The sequence below is a fragment of the Terrapene carolina genome, unplaced genomic scaffold, assembly GCF_002925995.2.
Source record: "Terrapene carolina triunguis isolate 2854851 unplaced genomic scaffold, T_m_triunguis-2.0 Scaffold131, whole genome shotgun sequence".
Classification (NCBI taxonomy): Eukaryota; Metazoa; Chordata; order Testudines; family Emydidae; genus Terrapene; species Terrapene triunguis.
In genome coordinates, this window is record NW_020664482.1 from 17621723 (window position 1) to 17648128 (window position 26406).

Below are 26406 nucleotides of genomic sequence, written 5' to 3' on the forward strand. Positions count from 1 at the left end.
CTTTCAGAGGTGTTAACCCCTCCCTCCCCCGAAAGACAAAAGTTTTGCCGCGACAAGTGCCAGAGTGCAGCGCTCTCCTGCCAACAAAACAAACACTGCTCGTTGGGGGTGGAGGTTTTTTGTCCACAGGAGGGCTGATAAACAGCAGCGACACTGCACGACTTTTAGCAGCATAGCTGTAGCAACGCATCCATGTGGCTAAACGCTGTGTTGTGTAGCCTTAGATCTAGGCTGCCATTATCATAACAAGATAACAATACAATGTTAATCTCTTAAGTGCTAGGGCTGTTCACCATGTTTGCAATGGAGATGTAAATCTGTGTGGGGGCATATTGGTTTGAATTTGAGGCCATGGCATCTCCATTTCTTACAAAATGAAATGGGATAAGATCAAACAATCCCTCTGGAATACCACATGTGATACAAACTGAGGACAAGGCACAGTCAGCCCTCAACTCATGGGACTCTATCCCAGTTCACTCCTGCTGAGTCTCATACATGGTCAAGGATACCTTAATGCACTGTGCTGAAAGTTACTATGTTGTGGCTCAAACTGAGCCTCCACTTCATATTTCCTTAAGACCAGTGATAGGGACAATCAATCTTCATCAATTTGTTTCTATGTATGGAGTCAAGGCCAATGTATGCCAAAACTCATTACAGATTAAGCTGTGATTAGCTAGTACCTGTGCCAAGCAATCTGCATAGTATATTTAAATTAGGGAATCCCACACTTTGCCTCTGTAGGCAAGCCCATCTTTGCATTCCTTCATTTCTACCCCTCCAAGCTCCCTATGTTAATGGCTAGCATTAACCTGATCTTTGATCTATTGACAGTTAGAGGTGGACAGGCAGTAGATCGGGGTGAGCAAACTTTTTGGCCTGAGGGCCACATCGGGTTTGTGTGTGCCTCACCAAACAGCCAGGTGTGGCCTGGCCCCCACCCCCTATCCAACCCCCCCGCTTCTCGCCCAATGACGGCCCTCCTGGGACTCCTGCCCCATCCAACCCCCCCCCCCGTTCCCTGACAACTCCCGGACCCCCCGCCCCTGACTGCTCCCCACTGCCCCATCCAACCCCTCCTCTCATTCCTGACTGCCCTCACCGGGACCCCTGCCCCATCCAATCACCCCTTCTCCCTTACAGCCCCCGGAACCCCTACCCCGACTGCCCCCTGCCTCCCCATCCAACTCACCCCCTCCTTCCTGACTGCCCCCCCAGGACCCCTGCCCCCATTCAACTCCGTTCCCCGCCCTCTGACTGCCCCAACCCCTATCCAAACCCCCGACCCCTGACCACCACCACGAACTCCCCTGCCCTCTATGCAACCACCCCTTCTCCCTGCCCCCTTACTGCGCTGCCTGGAGCACCAGTGGCTGGCGACGCTACAACTGTACCGCCCAGAGCACTAGGACAGGAAGCCACGCCGCCCGGCTGGAACCAGCCACACCACCGCGCAGCACAGAGCACCGGGTCAGGCCGCAGCTCTGCTGCTGCACTGCCCCAGGAGCTCACAGCCCTGCCGCCCAGAGCATTGCGCCAGTGGTGCAGTGAGCTGAGGCTGCGGGGGAGCAGTGGGGGAGGGGCCAGGGGCTAGCCTCCCGGGCCAGGAGCTCAGGGGCCGGGCAGGAGGGCCACAAGCTATAGTTTACCTACTTCTGTGGTAGATGGTGCTAGCTAGATAGCAGGGGCTCCACGTGTCCCCCATTTCCTCCTCCTGGTTTTCCGACTGTCACCAAAATCAGTATGTTTCTGCCCACTGATGCATAACACATTCCCTGAAATTTTGGAATTATGGTGTTCAAAAGTTATCATATTACACCCAAACAGAAAAATGCCATCAAGTTGAATTTAAGCCTCGCAAGATCTGCCAAATGTAAATTTCCACTACAATCCTGTCAATTACAGTTCCTCATAGTTTTACATTCCCTACCCCAAATAAGTCTGTTAGTAGCAGCTAAAAATATTCATGCGCAACTAAGAGGCAGTTTTAAAAAGCAGCACAGGCAAAAGCTTCGGTTGGACAACATTGTCTTATTGCCTCAATTCTATAACTTAAGTATTCAAACAGTACATATTTAACCCACCTGAATACCAGTGAACTTGAAAATTCACTCACTCAGAGTAAAGATTACTACAGAACATAAAAGTGTAGGGAGAATATGCATGGCCAGGAGACTGAAATGGAAAGCTTGTGCATACTAATAAAATATTTTATATAATATGTTCTTCCCACAAAAATTAAAGGCCAGATTCTTCTCCCTTGGAAGTTAATGAGAGTTTTTGCCATTGACTTCAGTCGAGCATGACTGAGCCCAAAAATATGAAGTGATTTATGAAGGGTCTGGTCAGTTCTTACAGTAACTTATCTTTCAACTATTGCACAAATTGTGATATGTACAACTAAAATTTTCTAGCTCAGGAGGTTATACTTCAGGAAACTTTTAGTTAACTTCTCTCAAATCAAAGCACTAAAATTTTGATACTTGTTAACCAGCTATAAATATTCTGTTTACAGATAATCCGAGATATTTAAAATATAGATGTAATATCCATTATCTCTCATTCCATAATTCCACCTGCTTTGAAACTCTGTATTTTAAACAACAAATAGGTTTCAGCCACTTTCTAAAAAGCAGAACTCCAAAGGGTCTCCCCCTGAATGTCAGAAATTCATCCCAACTACACACGGGTTTTGTGAAACTATGCAACGGTCCTTGGTAACCTACATGTTTTCAAAATGTATTTTCACACATTTGTAAACTTTCATAAGCCTGGTAAGAGTTTATGGATGAGAAAACAAGTCACTGCTTCAGTAATGAGAAAGCAGAACACAAACAGAGGGGTTGCCCTAACTAATGCGGCAGCATGCAGAGCAGAGACCTCTACAGACAAAGGACAGCTGCTGCTCTTTGCAGTAAAAGATTAGCAGTCTAGGTCAAGGGAAAAAAGCCTCTTTGTGGAGAAGGGAGCTGAACTGCAGAATGCATCCTCAGTGCAGAGGAGAAAGGGAAGTCGTCTGAGCTTGAAAACTGTGCAGGAACTTCTGGGGACAAATAACGGACAGCACCAATTCTTTAACAGAACGTGTTCAAATAAATTGTCTAAGATAGCAATCACAGCCTTTTAGAGGATTGAGAATGTCACATCCTTTCCAAATAGTTGTCATATGAAAAGGCTGTCCCCTCTTTTTCCTATGTTTTATAAAGATGAAATGGTTTTTTTTTGTTTTTGTTCCCCCCCCCCACTAGATTTTTGTACAAGCATTAAACCATCCAGGTTGCTGTGAAAATGTCGGCAATATACTGCTCGAGAAACAGCAGGAGAATATTTTTTATTGTCTCCTATAAGAATTGAAGCTATTTGAAAAAAATCTTAACATAGTGAACGTAAAAAAAAAAATTCAGACCTCTAACTCCCCAGATATGAACTAATTTAAACCACCTGTCTCTTTAAAGTCGCTAAATCAGACAAATGACCAATCACAGTCAGACCACATTTCTTCTGTTTTTGGCTATTAGTTGAACTGAAAATAAGCCAATGATTTGAGGAAAAAAGTCATATCCAAAATTAATTTAGAGTTATCTACAAAATATACTTCACATTCTAAACCATTCACTCTAACAATGCTGGTTTGTTGAGAAAGAAAAGGGTTTTTTCCCCTGTCTTTAAATAACTTGCATCTTTCCATGTACAATGTGTTTCTAATCTAGCTTTTCATTACAGAACACTGCAAACACTACTTAGATATCAATTAGACTAGTATTTGAATTGAGGAATGACTTGTAAATTATTAGTGGCTTGGGATCTATTTCACCCTGCAATATTATGGAAGTACATGAAGTTAAATATTGTACATATTAAAAGTTATGCTGTTTATAGAAGTGCCTTTTTTCTTCTCCTCCTGCTAAATCAAACCAGATCCAGAACAAAATATATCTACTCAACTGAAAAATGAATAAAATGTAAGAAAAAGCTTTAATATTCTTCATTTGAATTAAGTCTGAGTTCCACCCTGATAAGAGAAGCCTGGTTTAAATCTAGGTTCAGACACTGAATTACAGGATATGTTAGCAATTACTGTTTTCACAAAGGCCCTTCCCAGTGAAGCTGGTACTACAGTGTACGACAGATGGATAAGCTCCCTGGAGCTTAGTTATCCTTAGTTGTGCTCATGATTGTCAAAGTGCTCTTTAACAACTGTTAGAGTTACAAAAGTTCTTGTGGGAGTTATTTACATTTAGTACCTCTCAACCTGCCAGATTAAGTTTGGGACCACAGACTCTTTTGCTATTAGTAAATTGTAGTAAAAATAAAGGACTATACCAGCACTATAGGATAGCAGACTTGAGTTTAAACTATTGGGCTTTCCCAATCTGGGTTAATTGAAAAGCAAGTTTAAAAAATATATTTTATAATGCTGGAGCATAGCCATTTTTTCTCAATTTATCTCCTTAAAGGCTAGAATGTAAACAACTAGTCACAGTGTAGGTGGAATTAATAAATATATCTAAAGACTACACTTGGATCATAAACAGTTAGCTTTTAAATACCTTTTCTAAATTTTGAAGTGGAACAGAGTGAAACAAAACATTCACACACAAAACCACCATTGAGAAGTTGAAAACTGCATTGTAAAAGTAGATTCTGATGTGTTTCTGAGAAACTGGAAACCAGATATAACAGGTTTCCTAAACTGTACCGTTGGAATGTCATTTATGACTCAAAAGTATCAAAGACATTAAACTGCTCTTTATAAAATAGATCAACAGGATTTTTTAATAGTCAACAATATATGTAAGTGCCACCAAAAGTTTCTTTTGTCAATGTCAGCAAATATACACCCTTTAGGAAGATGGTTCAAGGGTGAAGGAGAAGAGTGCTCTAACAAACTTGACTGACAAGTGACCACTCTGAGCATAACTGATTCTGCAGAGCTGGGAATGCCATTTCCCCTTCCAAGAGCTCTTCAGCTACCTCAATGTGCAGCTCTATAAAGGAAGCCAACTTTTTAAGTGGATGTAGCTTTGCCATTCATGGTCTCAACATGAATAGCTTTTAGAAACAGTTTACATCTGTTTAGCACTGTATAAAATCTAGCCAAGTTATGAGCAAGTGTATTTTAATTCTCGTTATTCTGACTGGAGCATAGCCAATTTCACAGGCTACAAGGTCCTACTGAACAGTGAGAACACTGGCCTTTGAATCCTGGTCCATCACACCCAGTTTGTGACATTTCCTCTGCATACAACCTCAAGTGCCAGGGAGAATCAGAATCTAAATGGAGGAGGTGCTTACAGACAGGAAAATTTAAGAGGCCCCCTATCCCATGGTTACTTCTACACAAAGCAGCAAAGTTTAGAGCTGTTAACAGCTTGCGTGGAATTTTCAGAGCCCTTTCTTTATCCTCTTCCTCTTGCATCCCTGTAAGTTATGGAAGAACTGTATAGTTCAAATAAAACACCCCACTAAAGTAAATCAAGCCTTATCGTTTATTACTGAGTTGGGTCTCCCAACACACAACCACTGCTCCTGAATCTCCACCAGCCCAGTCTGTCTTAAAAATCCAAATATAAATTAAATTGCAACAACCAACAGATCATCCTCATATTCAGCATATAAGTACTGTTTAGTTGGTACAATCCATTCTTTTTCCACCTAGCATCTAAGCTGGGGGGAAACTCCCCCTCCTTTATATCTAAAGAGACAGGCATTTAATCACTGAGAACAAGCTGAAAAACAGGCATAAATACACCTACGAGAAGCAGCAAGTAACTTCCATGCCACTCTGGTGTCAGAGCCAGACTAAACCAGTGTCCCAACATACACCAAACCCTCCTGTCTCATTCAAAAAATCCTTTACACTCAGCTGCTTTGAGACCAGTTCCATTTATGCCACTAGATTCATAAGCCAATGTACAGTAATGTCTTGTACTTTTCAGCCTCTGCCCTTAGACTGTGACAGGACAGGGAACTTCTCAGGCACTGTTCTATTGTACAACACCAAATACATTCACAGTGCTTTATAAATCAACAAGCCACAAAAACTGTGTTGAAAGCAACTCCCATTCCAAAAGATTTGAGGAAATTTTAAGTGGCACAAAACTCAAGTGAGTTATTTGAGAAAAATATGGATTAGCAACAGTGATCCGGTTTGGCAACTGAAAGGAGATGGTAATTGTAATGAAGTTTAGTGCGTTAGCCATCTCTGGGGGAAAAACAACTACTTGGAAACCAGTAATTCCAGTTTCAACATCTCTTTCCCTCCCCCCACCCAGCCCCCCAAAATCTTAGGTTATGAATGAAGTCAGCTGGATGTCTGACAGAGCCAAAAGATTGTCCCAACTCAATTGGAAATCTGGCTTGGAACCAAGAAGGTATCCACTAGCTTCCTAGTGTGGTGGAAGGAAACTGTGTAGAAAGAACTTGAAATGCCATGAAAACATCATGGGGAAAGGACTGGAGTCCCAACCTGCACAGCTCCTCCCGGACATCACTCTGGAAAAACTGAGTGATCACTGGATGTCCCAAGTTACCCGTGAATACACATTCAATGGAGAACTCCAACACCATCTAATACCTACTGTTCAGCACAAATAAGAATCAATCAGCACTAAGTAGTTCAAACTTTTTTTTGTAAGCATGCATTCTATAATAAGCGTACATGGTTCCAATTCCTGTTTTCCATACATCTGTTATATTTCAGCTATCATTCTTAAAGTCAGAGTAAAACTTCTTAATCCCCCCAATATTGATGATAATGCCTTAGTTATACAGAATCACACCAGATGAGAGAGATTAACAGTTATGCTGAGCTGCATCTGACTGTCCTGATGTGTATATTTAGTGAAGAGAAAACACGAGTAGAAATCTTCGTTGGGCCACACATTGAACTAAGCCACTTCTATAATAACTTATACCAATTGCAAAAATCCACTTTTCTAGACATTTGAAATACTGAACTCTCCAAATAAGTTTGCCACATAGGTCAGTAATATATTATGCATATAGGTATGTAAAGGCTAAGTATTCTGGTTCTCTGTATGGATGGTAGAATGGTGATCTGTTTTATCAAAAACCTTAAGGTTTTATACTTTCCTTTTTCCAGTAAAATTCAAAATAATTTAAACATCATTATCCTTTTTATTTGTAATGTTTTTCTTTGATTTCTTGCAGGAAGTGCTGCTAAGGAAATAGACTTTCATCCACTCTTTAGAACTAGGGTCTAGCCAGGCTTCCTCAGGATGAACAAACCAATCTTAGTCTATACTGTCTTATGCCTTAGTCTCTATTTTAAAAATTAAGAGCTCTTAATTGATTTTTAAAACAAGTTTTCTGTTTCTCTATGGAAATGTTTTACTTTTTCTTAATTTAAAAAGTAAAAGATTTTTTTAAAGAGATACAGGAAAGCCTTCACAAAGCACGGATAACTTTACCTACCCACAACTCTCTCTAACTTCAAAGCACTCAAGAAGTGCAAGAATCCTTAGCTCCCAGTGAAAGGAATGCTACAGCTCCGTCAGGAGATGAAAAAGCATTTCCCCCCCATATTCAAACAAGGTATTAATCCAAATACTAATGTCTGCCACTAAGGCAAAATTGCTGCAAAAACCAATGTGTAAGAGACCCTCAACTCAATTATTTGATGTGCCACACCCAATGCATTGTTTGCTCTCTAATGACACACACCAAGATTTTACTTACATTATTTTAGAAACTTTGTTGATAGACAAGCATTTAATTCAATATTTAAGAAAAATCATTTTCCTTTTATTAAAGACAGTTTCTTTAATTCTGCCTTTTGAGGAAATATGTAATATGATGGTGTAATGCGAGCAATAATTTTTTTAGAAATGGTGGCATGCACATTATTCCATAGTAATAACACAATCTTATTGAATAGACTGAGTCATATGCAATAACTAGGCTCAGTTGGATAAGTTAAGGTTTCTATGCCTTATTTAAATCTAAATTATTTGTTCTGTTGGTTTATATCACAATCCAATTTATTACTAGAGTGAATTCAAGCTACATATGGTAGGCCTAAACTTTTGTCTTGAAGTGGTCCTATTTATCAAGTTCATATCTAAAATATTTTGGTTCAAAGAAGATTTTAGAAACATGAGTTATTGCCAAGTCTCAGTAAAGTCAGCCTTGCACACAGATCAGCATGTCTGTATTACAGAGCACGTATGGACTTGCCTGATTGCTAGATCATAGTCTGCCTAGACAGACATACTTGCAGTCCCAGAACAATAGTTTTGTCTGTCACATCCTTACCATTACTTAAATATAGTTGTATTCGGTATTTAAAAAAAAAAAAAAAAAAGAACGGTGCTAATCTGACTGCTTCATTTCACAAATGGTTTCCTACTTTGCCAATAAAAGATCTCTGGAGCTGTTCACTGATGTTTCTAATGTCTTCTACCTTGTAAAGCAAGCCCTGATGCCTCAAATATGCTTACACTCTGGCTTCATTTTCTTTGAATAGTTTAAGTGATGTATTGACCATTCTGTACAATCAGTAGCAATTCTTAGCAAGACATTAATAGGACATGATACATTTTGTTACATCTACTTAATGATAGTAAATACTAATTAAAAATGTTGAACAAAAACAGGCAGCCCCTCTCTCATACGGAGATCTCACATGCACAAAGTAGTTTAACTTCAGAAGATAATTAAGAGTAGGGAACACAAAATAACAAATTTGGAGGAACAAGCAAGAACGAATGTAATATCAGATTATATAAAGTACACTGCTTTCAATAATTTATGAAGAAAACATCAACAGATATTTACATTTAAAGACCACCTGACTATTAACATAACCACCATGAAAGGAAAAAGCTGGTTTACAGTATATACTGTGAACCTAAACAAAATTTCTATTGAACTCAAAATTAGCTTGCCTATGGAAGACTGTTTTGGAAACAAACTGTCAGAACTGCTTACGTCACAAATTTAAGAGCCCCATTATATATAAACCCTATTCCTTACTATGCTTGACAAAGTAACCTTTAGTACTCCTTTCCCATTTATTCACTTTTATTCAAATGTAATCATTACATTGGAAACTCAGATTTCATTTCATGAACTGGCAGGATCTAGAATACACAGAGATGATGCACTCTACTTCGTGCAGGGAAAAAAATCAACCCATGGAGCTCAAACTGCTCAGGAGTAACAAAAGCTGACTCTGAATGAAACTCATTTCAACTCTGTAAGCTGAAGTCAGAGTCACAGCTACCTTGGCTATCCTTTGTTGTGTGTTAATCGTTTCATCAGTTATGTTGTGGACTGGTAGATCCCTGAACCTAGCATGGGGCTTGGGTGTGGTGAAAGAGAATAAAGATGTATAAAGTCATAGGGGGTAATACCTGAAAATGGTTGTGTGGAGTTAGTGTGAAGAAGGGTGGTCCAAGAACTGAAGAGATGTAATGGAAGTTGTACGTTAATCTATATATTGACCTTAAATATGAACAAAAACAAAAAATGCTAAAGTTCAACTGAAGGGGGAAAAAAGCAGAACACAAATATACATCTATGAAACTTACTAGATCACAGTGAAAGGGGATTCAAGTTATCAATCATTCAAGTGTTTGTAATATGAAAAAAACAGCTCATACTCTCAAGTTTAGTTTCCTGTCAGTAGAGTGGGAGAAGAGAACTGATATTTTTCATGGGGATGGAAGAGAAAATAAGAACTTAGTGAGGTTTTTTTTTTAATTAATTAAATAAACTATTGGGAGATGTATGCCAATTGACAGTACTGGTGTTCTAAAACTCAAATATATCTACCTCTAAAATTAAGTTTTAAGGGGAGAGAATTGTGTAGCACTTCCCCCTTCCTTGGATTTTGTAGCTAGAATCCCAACTCCCTCCTTTTATTCCTGTCCTCCCACAGACAACATTGTGGGGAGGAATGTTGAACATGCCTCCCTCTAGACCCAGCAGATACTACTCTCAGCTGGAGATGGTTAGTAGAGAACGTAAGACAGACCTTTCATTCAGAGAACAAGTGCACTGTGTGCAATCCCAGGTCCCTGCTGGTATAAGGCATAAAAACTGCAACATGGATGTGCAGATTATAGCCCACCAGGCCAGTCCACTTCAGGTTTGTGGGCTTCCAATATCAACTTTTTTTTACTGCTCTTCTCTCTCCCCTTCTGTCACAGAATCAATCTTCCTGCGTCTGCCTCTCCTCACTAGTTGCCTCCCCAGGAATATATACCAGTTATGGTACAAGTTGGAGGAACAGCAGTGTGAAACTGATGTAATTATAGTTTTATGCCACTGCTCTTGCTAGATCAAGAAGAAATTGTTTTGTACTCTGCTAGCTTAATCTGCCTTTCAGCTATGGTATGACTCAAGTGGGAAAAATACAGTGAATTATAACCAAGTTAACAGGTAACTAAAGGAGTACTAGCAAATAAAAACAATTTTATTTTATTGAGCACCTCAACTGTAAGTCTTCACTGCCAAAACCTAAGTCTTACTGCTGAACAGAATACATGAAAAAGTTTGTCAACCTGTTCTGAAATGTTGTAGTAACCTGCTTCCAAGTTCAGTGTATTTTCTTGATGAAGCTGCAAAACACAAGGTAATTTTTCATAATCTGGATTGATTTATTTTATACGTTCAGGTGGATTACTCAGTTCATACAATCAGTCTGAAGGACTGTTTTTCCATGGTATAGTTCTTAAATCCTACAATATTAAATATTGCAATGCCTTTGAAAAAGGTTAGATTTATTTTTACCCAGATAGCCTTTTGCTAAACTCATGTCAATCACTACATTCAAACTTTTACTCAGACTCAAAGGCCAGAAGGGACCATCATGATCATCTAGTACAGTGGTTCTCAACCTGCGGCCCGTGGGCTGCTTGCGGCTCAATCAGCACAGAGTTGTGGCCCATGTGACACTTTCAGGGCCACACTGCTAGGACTGGATGCAGCCCACAACGCATTGCGGGATGCATATGCAGCCCACAATGGTAAATAGGTTGAGAACAGCTGATTTAGTCTGACCTCCTGCACGTTGCAGGCCACAGAACCTCGCCCACCCACTCCTTTCATGAAATCCTGCAATAATTCACTTCCTTCCCCCTCCCACAGTTTTATGTATCTGTAAAGTAAATCTATCTTGTAGAATTCAATTCTATTAGAAATACATTACTAACTTTTTAAACTATGGGTATTCTCATCCCTTCCTCACGACTTGGGCAGATGCATCCAATTAATTATGAGTCATTCAACATCAGAAATTTCCTGTTCAGAGCATGCTGGCAATATCACTAATAACCTACATTGCACAAAATGCAGAACTCATTTTCTATCCTATTACTACCTTTTTTTGGGTCTAAGACTGTAAAAGGCAGTTTCCAGACTTGTGGGCTTGGCTTCCAAAAAGGGTAGGGTGGGAGAGAAAGCTACTCATTTTGGATTGACAGATCCACTATCCTTACTTTATTTAAAAGAAATTAAATTGCTGTGTACTGTGAAGAGTGGAAGGAATTAGAGATCACCTGCAGAACTAATGAAGTCTGATATCCTGATGTGCCAAATGTTAGTAACATCTTTATCTCATCCCAATATGAAGGAAGTCTAGTATACCTTGATTAGCACAAGGGTGTTCTAACTCACTCCTTGAAACTACAGCCAACTGACATACTAGAAAAGTTGGCCTCTTAGTATGGTGAGTACCTTTTGGAATTCCTAATTCCAAGTTTTGAAAATGAAAGTCTAGCTTTAAGAGGATTTCAATCATCCGATGAGTGCTTTCGTAGTCTTTTTAGTCAGAAAGGTCTGTGAATGCTGAAGGGCTCTGAAAAATCCATGTCAATCCACAGTATGGAAGTTACTAAAAGGCTTAGAATGAATCAAGAAGGCACCTTTTGCAAGAGCTTCCTTTTTTCTAAAACAGCTGAATAAGATGTCTTGAAGGCAACATGTGATCAAGGTCAGGAGGAGCTTAGCCTGCAACTTTGTTCTTTGACTATTATGATCAAGTTCCATTCTCGGGTGCTGATGGCCCGTTCATGAGCAGTCTGCCCTGTGGATTAGTTTGCCTCCAAAGCATTTTCAATAATTTTTCTTTGCTTTTGGGAACTATTTTTATCTTCCTCAAGAACGTCATAGCCCACGTACTGTTTAACCAATTAGAACATCCTAGTTTCGGGTCCCTCCTAGTGGGGCTTGTGAAGCCTCAAGTCATGAAAGTTGATGGCCATTTGAGGCTCTCTTCTGGTCTGGTTCTCCAAGTTTCTTTCTGGAAAGTTCCCTTGTTTAAAGGCTGAGAGCTCCTTCCCTGATAGTTTCACTCTTTCCTTCACTTTTTGGAGATAAAGGAAACTTGTCTGGGAAATGCAGATAACGCACTCAAAGTTTTTTTTTTTCCCCCCCTCTTTCTAAACATCTGCTGTACAGAAAACCACCACCACCACAATCTCATGCTAGCCAATGCGAATCAATAGTCTCTCGGCACATATGTGCCATCAAATTCCAGAAACCCTGTAACTTACTCAGAATCCCAGTGCTCATACCTAGAATGTTTCTACCATACTGAAAGCTGTTAAAAAACAACACAAGTTTGAGAGATTTCCTGTAAAAATAATGGGGGATTCCAGTAGAATCAGTAAAGATTTTCAAACAAGGAGTGAAAATTAAGTATGTTCACTATATTACAAAGAGCCCTATTTCACAAAATAAGTTGGCTTTTAGTTCTTGAGGTATAAGGTTTCCCTTCATGTGGAAAAATACTGAGCTGTAATCACATTCTCCTGTGCTCAAGTTTGATAGCATCTTTCTATTAAAACCTCTTTCTGGATAGCTCAGTGTAATTTTCCATATTAGTTGTCCATTTAAATAGTGCATTTAAGCTATTTTGATGCCCTTATGTTAGGTGTCACTTTTAATATTTTTGTTACCCTTTCCAACTTCTGAATTTGGGATGTAATGGTAAGTGTCTTCCAAGTATCTTCTAAATAACACAAAAGAGTACCGTGCCATGCAACTCCTGGACAATGAAAGACTATGACTGACACTGCAGTTAACTTGCATGTTTTAAATGCTCTTCCATGGATTCTCTCAAGATTAGGTAATCTGGCCTCTTCACATCAACTTCCACAGGTTTACCAATTCTATAGTATTTACGGTATTCCAAGTGCCTCCTTATATTTTCTTTCTTTGTTTTATTGTTTGCCATTAGACTCCACTTCTGTTCTGACTTCTTCCTCCTAGCCTCTGAGGGAGGTTTTCTGCACAAACCTGCAATACCTGACCCAAAACAGCAGAATATACTTTTAGACTTTAAGCTCTTTGGAAGTTTTTCACTGTCTGTACAGTTCCTAGTATGATGGGTCCTTAACTTCCTTTAGAACTCTAGGCACAATGTTATACAAATACTACTACTAATAATAATGTATATTTTACAAGTCTCGTTTTACTGATCATTTTTGATTGCAGGGTCTTAAAGCATAGCCAGAGATGTTCCAGGTATTATAACTGATACAATGAAGACAGTTAGGTTTTCTCCAAGTCTGAGGCACCCAAGCAAATGAATAGTTGAGCTCCTTCATGCATTTGCCTGCTAAACCTGAAGTAGCCTCAGGATTTTATTAGCTTAATCATTCAGAGAGAGAGAGAGAGAGAGAGAGAGACATGACTATACTCCATTATGTCAACAGTTAATATTAGCAGTGTGGGTTTTAACAATAGAGGAAGATCCAGCACTAGAAGCAAGTCTCCAAACGCAAGTGGTCTAGAAATTCCAAGTACTTAGAGTAATAGGGATGGGATGGTAACCATCCTAGAAGTCTACATGCACCAGAATATATTTTCCATTTTGAAGTGCTACAAAGCGGTACATTGCTTTAAAATTTCTATTACAATTCAATCCCACCCACCCTTTAGAGAACCTAAAATCACAAATAATCAGAGGAAACCAAGTACAATGCCTACTTATAGCTCTAGTGATGTATTTGTTTATTTTTTCACCCTATGCAAAAGGAAAAGAAACACTAAGGTGAATGATTTTGGGTGTGGGTCAAAAATAAAGGATTATGCTGTCAGGGAAGTGAGGATTATCACTTACCTCCCTAGTCCAGAAGTTTCCCACTCAGGGGCTGGGATGTATCTGAAGAGTACATGTAATGGAAATTTGTAGGATTAAATTAACTGCAGCTGATTGGAAGCACCTGATGGAGAAGAGGTGAGAATACCTGCTGTTTTAGACCTGTGAATATGATAATCCCCAAAACTGACTTTCTGGTCTTCTGCCCTCAAAGTAACTATTAAGATCAAAAGTTGTCTATCCACTGGGGAAAAAAACTACTATGAGTCAGTTATAGTAAGTTGCTGGAAAACAGTATTTTAGACAAAGAAAAAGAATCCAGCTATGGGTTTAATTTAAGCTATTAATACCACAGTACCAGTGATCACCTAGCAGAGAAATTTAGATGGTGTCAAAGGGGTTAAAAATTTTGGCTGACAAGTTCAGAAACAAAGCAATCACAAAATTCAGGATCTGTTTTGATTCCCCTATTAAAATATTTAAATGCAGAAGTTGAAACAACAAAACCAGATCTTACCTAGTAAGTGTGTACTCCCTGAGTCCTGAATGCAGGTTCATGGCTGAAAAAGTACCTATGCATCCACGCAATCGTTTATCTCGACCAATCTTCCACGTTACAAACAGCGGGCTGTTTTAGGAAGGAAGAAAAGGCATGTGTGACTGCAGAATTCTTACAAGTGTTACAATATTGATAGTCAAAGTGGTATTTCAATAAGATAGTATTTCTCTGTTGCAAAACTAAACAAAGCCTACAAATTAGCTGCTTCTGCGCTGGCCATAGTATTCGGAAGCCTATTTTACTATTTCTGTTTTGTCTACTGTAGAAAGGCCCATGTCATTCAGATACAAATGCTGGAAACCAGACTAGTCTCTAGCTACAATACTCGATAGCCAGAGAAGCAAATCTCTTGCTAGCTGACATGATGCATTTTGTATGTTTGCTTATCTTCCATTAGACTCTTCCCAGAAGCCAAGAAATCTTCCCTCAGACATCTCTTTGCTATAGAAGGACAGTTCTTATGAGACCGCCACAGAACAAAGGATAATATCCCATTCATACTAGTTATACAGAAAATCCTTGCTCTTTTTAATTGTCAGCTGAGCACTAACAGAATCCCCCGTAAGGCAGGCAAAAGGCATTTAAGGACAGATGCTATCTAGATTTTAAAATATAAGCCTGTACAAAGGAAATTTTCTCCACGATGTCCAAGTCTCTCTTGGCGACTAGCCTAGCTTCTGAAAGATGATAATCAGTAGTGCAAAGGCCAGAGTGGTATCTCTGTAAACAGTCCAATTCAGCAGCCAGCATTCATTTTCTGAGCTCAACATAAATCTTAATCTGTGTGTAACAATTTTGCTAATTCACCCCCCTTCTAAAAAAAACAAAAACAAAAAAAAACCCTACTCTAAGTGAGAGCAGTAAGATTTTTTTTTTTTTTTTTTTTTGTAAGGTTGGTCTATACCTCTATCAGTCCCACTTTCACCACTCAAACGTCAAAGAATACCAGGAAAATTTAAGCTTCAATTTTTTTTTTTAAAGCAAGCCTCACTAAGGGGCAACACGGATTACTGACTCCTACCAATAACACTGAACCACTTTAGTGGTGACCCGTGCATACACTCGTATTTGTGCAGTCCATTTGAAGTCAATGGAAGTACTCCAACGTTCACAAAGTTAAGCACAAGTGCCTATAGGACTGGGGCCTTGGTTTTACCCACCTCAATTTGTGGGGACGTGGGACAGATTATATTATGTAAACGTGTGACAATGAACTCAGCTTCTTAAACATTAACATTTAGATAATCTGGTTTAACAGGATAATGTCAGATAGTTTAGGGCCAAAACATACATTAGTTTTGTTAAACACAAAGATCAACAGAATTTTTTTTATTTAGTGAAAAAAAGAATTTGGATGTAAGCTTTCCCCTACAGTGGATGCAGCCCCAAACATTATAGCATTGTGCCAATGCATGAGAACCAGAAAATTACATTGACTTGGTATTTTCTAATCCAGCGGTTCTCAAACTGTGGGTAAGGACCCCAAAGGGGGTCACAACCCGATTATAATGGGGTCACCAGGGCCAGCATTAGACTTGCTGGGATGCAGGGCTGATGCCCGAACTCCACCCGCACCCAGGGCAGTGGGGCTCTGGCTCTTCCCCCACATTCATATGGCCTAGACTGAACACTTCTCAAACTGTAGTGTATTGCTTGAGACATCACCTGTTTCTCCTATATTTAGCACTTGTTCTATCCTCCCTGCTTTCACCAAGGGGACAGGGCTTGGAGAAGGGGCCAGGGAAGCAGACAACTTGACTCAAGTTGGTAGATTGAACCTGGGGAGTGTCAGTGTTTGGAGCAGGGATAAAGTGGGGCATGGGGGGTGGCGAGAGGGAGATAAGGAATACCAAAGGTAGGCAAGGGAGTAAAAACAACTAGGGTAAGGGATTCTAGCAGGCAAGCAAACAGAGAAACAGGAAGTGCATGATGGGTGGGATAGGAGGATCAAGGAAGTCTATCAGGAAGAGGGCATGGGCACTGAACAAACTGGCAAGTTGGGACAGAGAAAAAAGCAGTCTCTCTCTGGGGCAGTAAGTAGAGTGTCTGGATGGGGGAAGGAGTCTGGACACTAGCAGAGGTAAGCCCTGGGGAGCAAGAGCAGGTGGAGTTGTAGGCAGAGGGAGAGGAAAGTTCATGTAGTTCCTGGATCCCCAGTCCCCTGAACTATGCAGGGTTGGAATTCTGAACAGCCTCAGCTGGGAGTTCCGGAATGCAGGAAAAGGGCAGTGGGGGTCTGCAAGGGGATAGGGGTGGGAGAGAAAAGAAAAAGAAAAGCAGGAGGAGTCTACTGCGTTTTCTGTTAAAAGCAAACAAAATTACTTAGTAGTGAAATACAAATAAGAAGGTACAAATATCAGTCCTTCAGACATGTCCTTGTTTTAGTCTTTCCTATCTTTCCTATAAGCAATTTGTCACATGTATGACTGATCCCAATGGGGTCATAACAAGGAGGGGAGATCTACACAAGACACTCTTTATTAAGAAAAGTTGTGTACCTCTGGTCTAGACCCTGATTGTTCATCTCAAGTAAAATCTGGCTTCACATTTCAGGGAATGTCTCTGTTCATAGACAATTGTGGCAAAAGATGTGTGCCATACTTGGTATCAAGACTTTGAAAGCATTGTATAAAATCTGCTACAGTAAGGCATGCATTTATCTCTTTCTACATCTGTCTAGAGCTCAGTTAGCAGGCAGGCATTATGGCGCCATGACCTTCATCCAGTCTAACAATATCCTGGAGAAATAAATCCTCTGAATAAATACATCTAAACCAGCTGCTACTGCCGCCTCATGAATGCTGCACTGATTTTTCTACTCAAAATGTCCTTTGATTGGTCATGTTTCCCACCCCCCCCAGAGGTACCAAGGCTAGTCTGGCACAAGCCATCACTGCCAAGGCTACCTGGTTTTCCACTGATATTTCAATCAAAAATATCCTGAGGTGGTCACTGCCTTCTAAGAATGGAGGAATGTCTCACATTAGATTAATCTACTGGGTTTGAGAGTCAGGAGATTACAAGGTGAATGCACCAGCTACTGTGTTTCTCTAAAGAAAGAAGCAAGATTAATGAAGCGTATATGGGTACAGGAATAGCCCTGAATGGCTGCATCAAAAAGAGATGTCAAAACAGATTTGGTGTTGCTATCAGCTGAGCATGAAGCTAGATGATAACCCTGGGAATACTGCACCACAAACTTTTCATTATGAGCTTTGAAAACCTTCTTGCACTCTCCTTTCACTTTCCATAACAAACTCCCTTTCTTTGAGGGACTAGTCAGATGACAGCCCAGAAGTTTCTCCTCTTTTGCAAGACAGTCACCTCTCCCTTGCCACCTTTCCTCTCCAAGCCCTAAAATATTTCAAAAACCTCAAGGTATTTCAATTTTGAAGCAGTCTAAGAACCAACCATTAGAGGGCCTTTTCTTATGGTATGAAGATCATAGTTCATGAGACCACGGAAATATACAAAGTGCCTTTGAAGATGCAAGACCACCATGTGATTGTAGAATGGCAGGTGGCAACAATTGTTCTATTTAATATTACTAGTTTAGTTGGTGGCGTTCTGCCATTAGTGTCCCCCCCAATCACATGACAAACTTTGAGGAGAGAGCATAGAATTAATCCCTTACTTTCAGAGACGAGTGAGTTATCGTAGCAATTTTTGGAAACTAATTTAGTTACAATGTTCTTGTGTGTCTGGGGCCACATCAGGTCTTCTTCCCCCACCCAAAATAATTCAGTCACTGCAAAGCTGAATGGGTCCTGAAACTTTACATCCAGAAGACTTTCAGAGCCCTTGATGGAACCTTGTGACTCTCCTTTATTTAGACTGGAAGAGTTCACCTTCTTCTAGTGATGATGAACTGAGGAGGCAGTTTAAGACGTCTCCTACTTTGTATTTTATTAATTTTTTTTTTTGATGAACTTGAAAAGGAGGAAAACACATCTTTGCTTTTTTTGCTCTTTTCATAGATTTTTAAGACCAGAGGAACTACTGGGGTCATCTAGTCTGACCTCCTTTCTAACACAGGACATAGTATTTCACCCAATTACCACTGTACTGAGACCAATAACTTGTCTGACTATAGCATACCTTCCAGAAAGGCATCTAGCCTTGATTTGAAGAGATCAAAGAAATTGTTCAATTGTTTTGAGCACCATCACAATCTCCCCTTGCTCAGATAAGTCTGAAATAATATTCTAATTGGAGCTCAGCACTGTTTTCTTACCCTTTTTGTCTAAGGTTAGAGATTTATTAGCTGTATTATACTAAGTTATAATGTATGGAAGTTAGAATTCAGACACAAATATACTGGTTTACTCAAATACTTTGTTCTGAGTTATCTTTTTCAGGCCAAGTGGGGATTTCTGCTAGAATTAACTGATATGGCTGCTTTAAAGGACTAGGGGAAGTCTGTAAATAAACTACTGCTGAATGCCAAAGGGGTTAATGGACCCCTGCAGGGTCACTGACAGAAGTACATATAGATAGGCAGGGTTCAAGATACATTCATACTATGATGAGAGTTCAAATTTGAATCTGGATGCATAGCTACATTCTAGTTCCACCACAAATTGTCAGGCTAAATGGGAGAATCATTGGTTAAAGTTTCATAGGCCATCTAATGCAGGTGGTCAGACTAGATTGCCATCCTGGTCTTAATCTCTGAATCTATTAAGTCCTTGCCTGCTATTAAGACCCTGTACAGCAAACAGATTATACAGAAAAACTAATGTAAACTAAACAAATGTCAACTAGGAAAACGATACCAGCTTCATTACTCTCTACAACAGGGATCAGCAACCTTTGGCATGCGGCCCACCAGGGTAAGCATCCCGGCTCCCACTGGCCGCGGTTCGCAGCTCAAGGCCAATGGGGTCTGCGGGAAGCGGCGGCCAGCACATCCCTCGGCCTGCACCGCTTCCTGCAGCCCCTATTGGCTGGGAGCGGTGAACTGCGGCCAGTGGGAGCCGCGATCAGCCGAACCTGCGGACGCAGCAGATAAACAAACCAGCCCGGCCTGCCAGGGTGCTTACCCTGGCGGGCCGCGGGCCAAATCCCTGCCGATCCCTGCTCTACAACATCCATCTGCTTTTTACCTGTTAAATTGTATATTCAGTTTCCCCTTGTTTGCATGGCTCTCTTGAAAACTGCCACTGGTTTTAAGGTGCCTTGAAATCAGAGCCACTACTAAACGTGCAAAGTGATACCATCCAGTGGCTATCACAGGTTCTCACAGTGCGGTGCCTAACTCAAGTACAAGCATAAATATCTACTGCAGAAGTTGTAAGCCCATGGTCCGTAGATAGCTGGCTGATGACTTAGTGCTGGCTCTTCTCATTTCCAGTTGTCAAATATCATTAAAAAGACAGCTAAAATACACTAAATATTTAACTAACATTACTTCTCCATGTAGGCAACTGCTGCAGTTGCCATAGGATGTTAGGTGATTGTGAATGGGAGGGAAAAAGTTGTCCCCAGAACAGCGTCTACTAACACGTGGTCCACCTGAAGAATTTGAGACCCCATTGTAACTACTGCACTTTTGATTAACTAAACAACAGCCTGTGGGTGAAATACAAGCCTGGGAATCAGTAAATCAAGGTTCTAACCATGGCTGTGCCAATAAATTGGCTGTGTGACCAGAGACAATTCATTCCTCCCTCCTTACCCAATATTTTCACTAATGAAGTAAACGAAGCACAAAGAAATATTATCTTACTCCACAGGGGAGTTCTGAAGCTTGATTTCTTAGAACTTGTAAAGAACTTGGGAGAGCTTTGGGTGAAGGGTGCTATCTTAAGTATAGACTGATATATATGCTGAAAGAAAACTTGGAAAGCAGTCTCGTCACAGCAAAAGTTCCAGATGTTCCCTTAATTCTGCCATGACACACTGTAGTACAATTTCTGTGTAAGTTAATAGTAACACCCAAGTATTCTTATTAAAATTTTACAGCTGACATCACCTACAATTTACCTGTGACCTATTTTCTATGCAATATTACGGAAAGCATTTAGTCTGAAAGCAAAAAATAGTTCAAGATATTTCAGTAATCAGTCAGCTATCACTGCAAGAGTGAATGAGCCAAGGACTTGTCATACTTCCACCATCAAGTGTTTACATTTAGAAATCCCTATTCTTTCAGTATAAAGAAACAACTCATGCAAGTTGCCATTCTATTACGTGTACTTGCATATTTACAGTGTTTACACTTTTTTGTACATTTACAGTATATTTAGGTTCTGCAGAGTTTGCTTTTTATAATTTTGACTATCAATTTTTAAAAAAAAATTAGTTTTTTTTTAATTCATTTAAATGTTCACAGTTGGGGGAAATTAAAGAGGGAAGCAGACAATTATTTAATGCAGATACTGAAATTCAAAAAATAAGCCTTATAAACTTAACACCAGTTGCCGACATTGCCCAAATTACAAAATAAACACAGTAAATATACTTAAATCAACAAATAACTATTTTTACTATTCATTTGTTAGTCCACTTCTAGCAAGCCTGATTCAAAAGTCTAAATCACTGGATTTTGACACTAAGTTCACAAGCAGCATTTTTCTTACTTTGCCTACCGGTAACTTTCAGTTATCAATGGAAATACTTGTCATGGGTTTGTGTGCAATTTACCATAAATATCTAATCTTTCCAATCCCATATATATTAATGCATTGTCTCCAACGAATGGGATTACTTCAGTGCATATCAGTCTAAGTACCCAATTTAGACACGTTCCAGAACAATGAAAAATGGAATAATTATCTGAATGTCTAGAAATGTTTCCCTTTAATTTCATGGCCAGTCGAGCTGTTTTTTTGTTGTATGAATTGTTTCTGTTTGGCGTGTGTGCTCAATCGATATTCAAGTACTGTGAAAGATCTTTGGCTCGCTGATTTTTTATCTTGGGTGGAAACTAGGCTTTTGTCTTCTCTAGAGAACTCTTGTGAGGATATTTTTCTCCTCCAATCTCTCTCCCACAAATAAGCTTCCCAAAATAGAGCATACTCCAAAATACTTATCAGGATTCCATTCTAATACAACTGTAAATTAAGCAAATCCAACGTGTACTCACACTTAGGGTAGGCCTACACTTAAGGTGGCATGTACAGTACATACACTGCACTCCCAGCTAGCACAGGTACAAATAGCAGTGCAGACAGTGAGGCACTGCCTTGGCAAGTAGAGCAGAGACAGGCTAGAACCCTAGGATATATACCCTACACACCCAAGAGCACAGGTTCTCAAACTGGAGGTCGGGACCCCTCAGGGGGTCATGAGGTTATTACATGGGGGGTCGGGAGCTGTCAACCTCCACCCCAAACCCCACTTTGCCTCCAGCATTTATAAAGGTGTTAAATATATAAAAAGGTGTTTTTAATTTATAAAGGGGGTCGCACTCAGAGGCTTGCTGTGTGAAGGGGGTCACCAGTAAAAAAGTTTGAGAGCCACTGCCCAAGAGTGTCTCCCATTCCTACACTGCTGTTTTTAGTGTCCTGCTGCCTCAGCCTTTCCTGCCATAGTGAATGACTCTAGCATGAGAAGAAGGCTCTAGTGGGGGGGAGACAGGGGGACATAAGAATGGCCATATTGGGTCAGACCAAAGGTCCATCCAGCCCAGTATCCTGTCTGCTGACAGTGGCCAATGCCAGGTGCCCCAGAGGGAGTGAACCCAACAGGTAATGATCAAGTGATCTCTCTCCTGCCATCCATCACCACCCCCTGACAAACAGAGGCTAGGGACACCATTCCTTACCCATCCTGGCTAATAGCCATAAATGGACTTAACCTCCATGAATGTATCTAGTTCTCTTTTAAACCCTGTTATAGTCCTAGCCTTCACCACCTCCTCAGGCAAGGAGTTCCACAGGTTGACTGTGCACTGTGTGAAGAACTACTTCCTTTTATTTGTTTTAAACCTGCTGCCCATTAATTTCATTTGGTGGCCCCTAGCTCTTATATATTGGGAACAAGTAAATAACTTTTCCTTATTCACTTTCTCCACACCACTCATGATTTTATATACCTCTATCGTATCCCCCCTTAGTCTCCTCTTTTCCAAGCTGAAAAGTCCTAGCCTCTTTAATCTCTCCTCACTGGGCTCCCCTATGTCATAGCCCCACTGCTTCCCCTTTGCCACACTGCAGTGAAAGGCTCCAGCAGTGGGGAACTGTCAAAGCTTTCCCCACTGCCTGCCCATCAAAATCTTTTTACTACCGTGTGTAGCTACACACTGCAGTGTGAATGCAGCCTGCCTTTCACTCCAGTGTAGCTACACATATCCTACAGGCTGCTGCAAGTGCAGACGAGGCAGTACATGCAGCAGCGAGAGCCACAATAGAGAATACTAATGAGTTCTGTATAAAACTGCCAGAACCTATGGCACCTGGAGAGGCAATGTCGGACAGAGATTACAGCCCAGAATTATGTGCCATGAACTCTTGAGAATAGCTCCATGAGCTTTGACACTGACTCACTGTGTTAATTTGGGCAAGTGCAGTATCATAGACTCAAAGAACTGGAAGGGACCTCGAGAGGTCATCTCGTCCAGTCCCCTGCACTCATGGCAGGAATAAGTATTATCTAGACCATCCCTGACAGGTGTATCTATGCCTCCATTTATAAAGACATCTTCATTTACAAAAATGAATTAAACCAATATCAGGAAAAATTACATGGAGATTGTACATGAAATAGATCTTAAAGTGCTTTTCTACTAAACATTATGTACTACCATATTAAGCATTCCTCCTCCGCAATTCCATATCATTATTTGATTCTACCCACCCCTTTCCACAAACAAGTGTGCTTATGGGGCATGGTATTCAGATTTTGAGCAGTAGCTAATCTGGACAGTGTCAGTGCCAGTATGAATTCCACATTTTTCCTTTTGTATAATTTTAAGCTTTTCAAAATATAAAAAGGGGGGGGGGCTGCAGTGTTTAACAACATCACAATTCCATTAAGTTCAGTAATGCTATACAAGCCATCTAAATAAATCTCAGAGGGGGGCATTAAGAGGTGGCCTTAAACTGCAGAACAGCCATTCACAGAAATAAGAGGAAAAACAAGAACTAAAAGAATAGGGGTTCAACTAGCAATGCTGCACTCAGGCACAAATGAAAAACTCATAGCATACAACTTCAGGCTCTGGCTTTTGCTGGGCTTTATAGCATTAAATAAAAGTGCACCTCTATTCCAACAACTGTCATCATTCACTAATACACAATGACTAGGACATGCAGGTGAATGAGTAATGGACACATGAGATGTGTTTAAATAGGAGGCCACAACTTTATTCACTATACCTGGGGAGGGAGGAGGGTGCACTACACTGAGAGCTGGGGCAGGCACATATCAGGCATTTAATTAGTTCCAGTGTGGGTTACAGGGCTTTTACCATAAACAAAACACCAACTCAAGGCTGACACTCCTCAGTCTGCCCTATAGACTCAATTCTGTTGTGAAAACTCCTCGGCCCCCCAACTACCCCAATGTAAGGGGAGGGTGGAGTGACAGGGGCCACAAGGCTGGGTTGGGGGAAACTCAGTTGGCAAAGATGTCAAGCTCCTCCCCTAGGAGCACCAGGTCCAACTCGGCAATCCCAGTCTTATTTACCTCCGAGAGCTGGCCCTTCTAGCCTCTTCTCGCATTGGGCATAAGCCACAAGTTGTGATGAGTCAGTAATCATAACAGCATTATAGAAACCTCAAATCCTATTGCTTCTAACCCAACTGTGCTATGGGGAGGCTACAAGAAAGGTGAAAAAAAACCCACCAAGCTATGTGCCCATTTAGCCCAATGGGCACAATTCCTTACTGGACTTTGATCGGTTAGACCTGCAGTATCATAAGTGGCACAGCTCCTAATCTACAACTAAGGGGAGGAAGGACAGGTCAGCTAACTGGAAAGCAAGAGACTTTTGCAAAGTCTGGGCTTAGCTCAAACATGCAAGGCCACACAGCAGCCAATCAACTGGCCCCATCCCCCTTTACTCAGACAATGACTAATCAGAGAACCAAAGAGGGAGGGATTGTTGCGGGGGGGGCAGACAGCCTCCTCCCCCCGCCCCGCTACACCTGTGTTTGGATTGTTCTCATTCCCTGCGGTCCAGTCAAAGTACCACGCCAAAGGTGGTAATATTTGCTCTACTGCAATGGATATTAGTTTTTATGGCTCACTAAGCAGTTGATAAAAGGTGGAACTTTGCTATCTAAGTTGCAGTTGTCTCAAAGAGCTACACTGCATAACTTGATTTTTGTGTGTGTAATGAGAAACTAAGTGAAAACAATAATGAAATAAACTTTAGTTATTTCTAGATATAATCAATTGTGTAAGTATTGCAGACTACCATATGAAGAGAGAAGTAGCAAGCTTTTTTTTCCTTACAGGGCCATGCTTTGGTATCCATACAATGTATTTTTAAATGCACCGCTAATGCAAGACTAGTTTTAAAAACTGTAAAATGTTCTAACTACAAACCACCCTAAAAATGGAGATGCTACAATCTAAAAATGGAGATGCTACAATCTAAAAATGGAACCCAGTACACCCACAGTCCCCTTTAAGAGGAAAGTGTGATGACATAAGTATATTTACTCTCTGCTTTTCTGGCAAGACTAAAAGCTTTAAACTATTCCAAAATTCCAATAACAAACAATAAAGAAAATGGAGAAGTAAACACTTAACTTAGCATTTATATGGGCTAAGCAACTCTCTATCCCCCACAGTCTTTTTCACATCCCTGCCAGAACACTGTGCATACCCTCATTTCCTCACAACTTACATCCAGCTTCAAAGAGTATCATGATAGTCCTTCTGGACAATAACTTTTTTGGGGTCGAAGTCACTTGTTGAAAAATGTCACTGATTGGCTTTATTTCCTTTTTTAACACCATCTGTGGCAAAACATCCTTTTTGTTTTTCTAAATATGACAGTTTTACAGCACTTAAATACCCTCCTAGATCATTGGTATTCAACCTTTTTTCATTTGCGGACCCCTAAAAAATTTCAAACGGAGGTGTGGACCCCTTTGGAAATCTTAGTCTGCAGACCCCAAGGCGTCCATGAACCACCAGTTGTAAACCACAGCCTTAGATATCAATGTTCTTTTGGAAAGTGAACAGCTTTGACCCCAGTTTCTTGACACTAATGACAGCCCATTATGTGACACTGAGAATGGAATGAAGGTAATAGGTAGTTGTCATCTTTCTAATACTCAGGGAATATCGATGGACAATGAACTTACAATGCAAACCTTATGGCGATCATAGCCTCCATTTGTGCCATCTTTGGTGGGAATTCCCGTATTACAAGGTAAAATAACTGAATACATACACACACAAAAAGCCATTCAGTTAAGGAATAAGCACTAAAGAATCACAGACCAAAAGAAGCCAAAAATTAACCTTTGTCCCCTTCCTAGCCACTATTTTTAAGGTAGACCTACACCATCCCTGAAAAAATTTAGGCCACTGTTGGTTTAACCATTAAAAAAATTACACAATTTACAATTCTGCAAAACTTCTGATTTCCAATTATTTCTAAAGGAAAAAACTGATTCAGTCATCCTTTGCATTGATTCAAGATGGCAACTGCTCGGAATGTTGTTCTTATATGTCATACATACATTTAGGGATTTCCTTCTTTATTCAAACAGCATTTAGAATCATTATACTGGAGTTTTCCTTTAAATCATTACGTACCTCAGTTAATCAACAGATTAAAAATGAACTGTTTATATCAGGGGTCGGCAACGTT

At 40.4% G+C, this 26406-nt stretch overlaps 1 protein-coding gene across 1 annotated transcript in view; it reads right to left on the reverse strand.

Annotated features, from left to right (window-relative positions):
• The window catches only part of AMMECR1 (Alport syndrome, mental retardation, midface hypoplasia and elliptocytosis chromosomal region gene 1), a 106164-nt gene that overhangs the window by 47158 nt on the left and 32600 nt on the right, over positions 1-26406 (reverse strand). The window contains exon 2 of the mRNA XM_026652953.1: positions 14592-14702. Within this exon, the coding sequence (XP_026508738.1) occupies positions 14592-14702 (111 nt within the window). The remainder of the gene's footprint in view (positions 1-14591; positions 14703-26406) is intronic.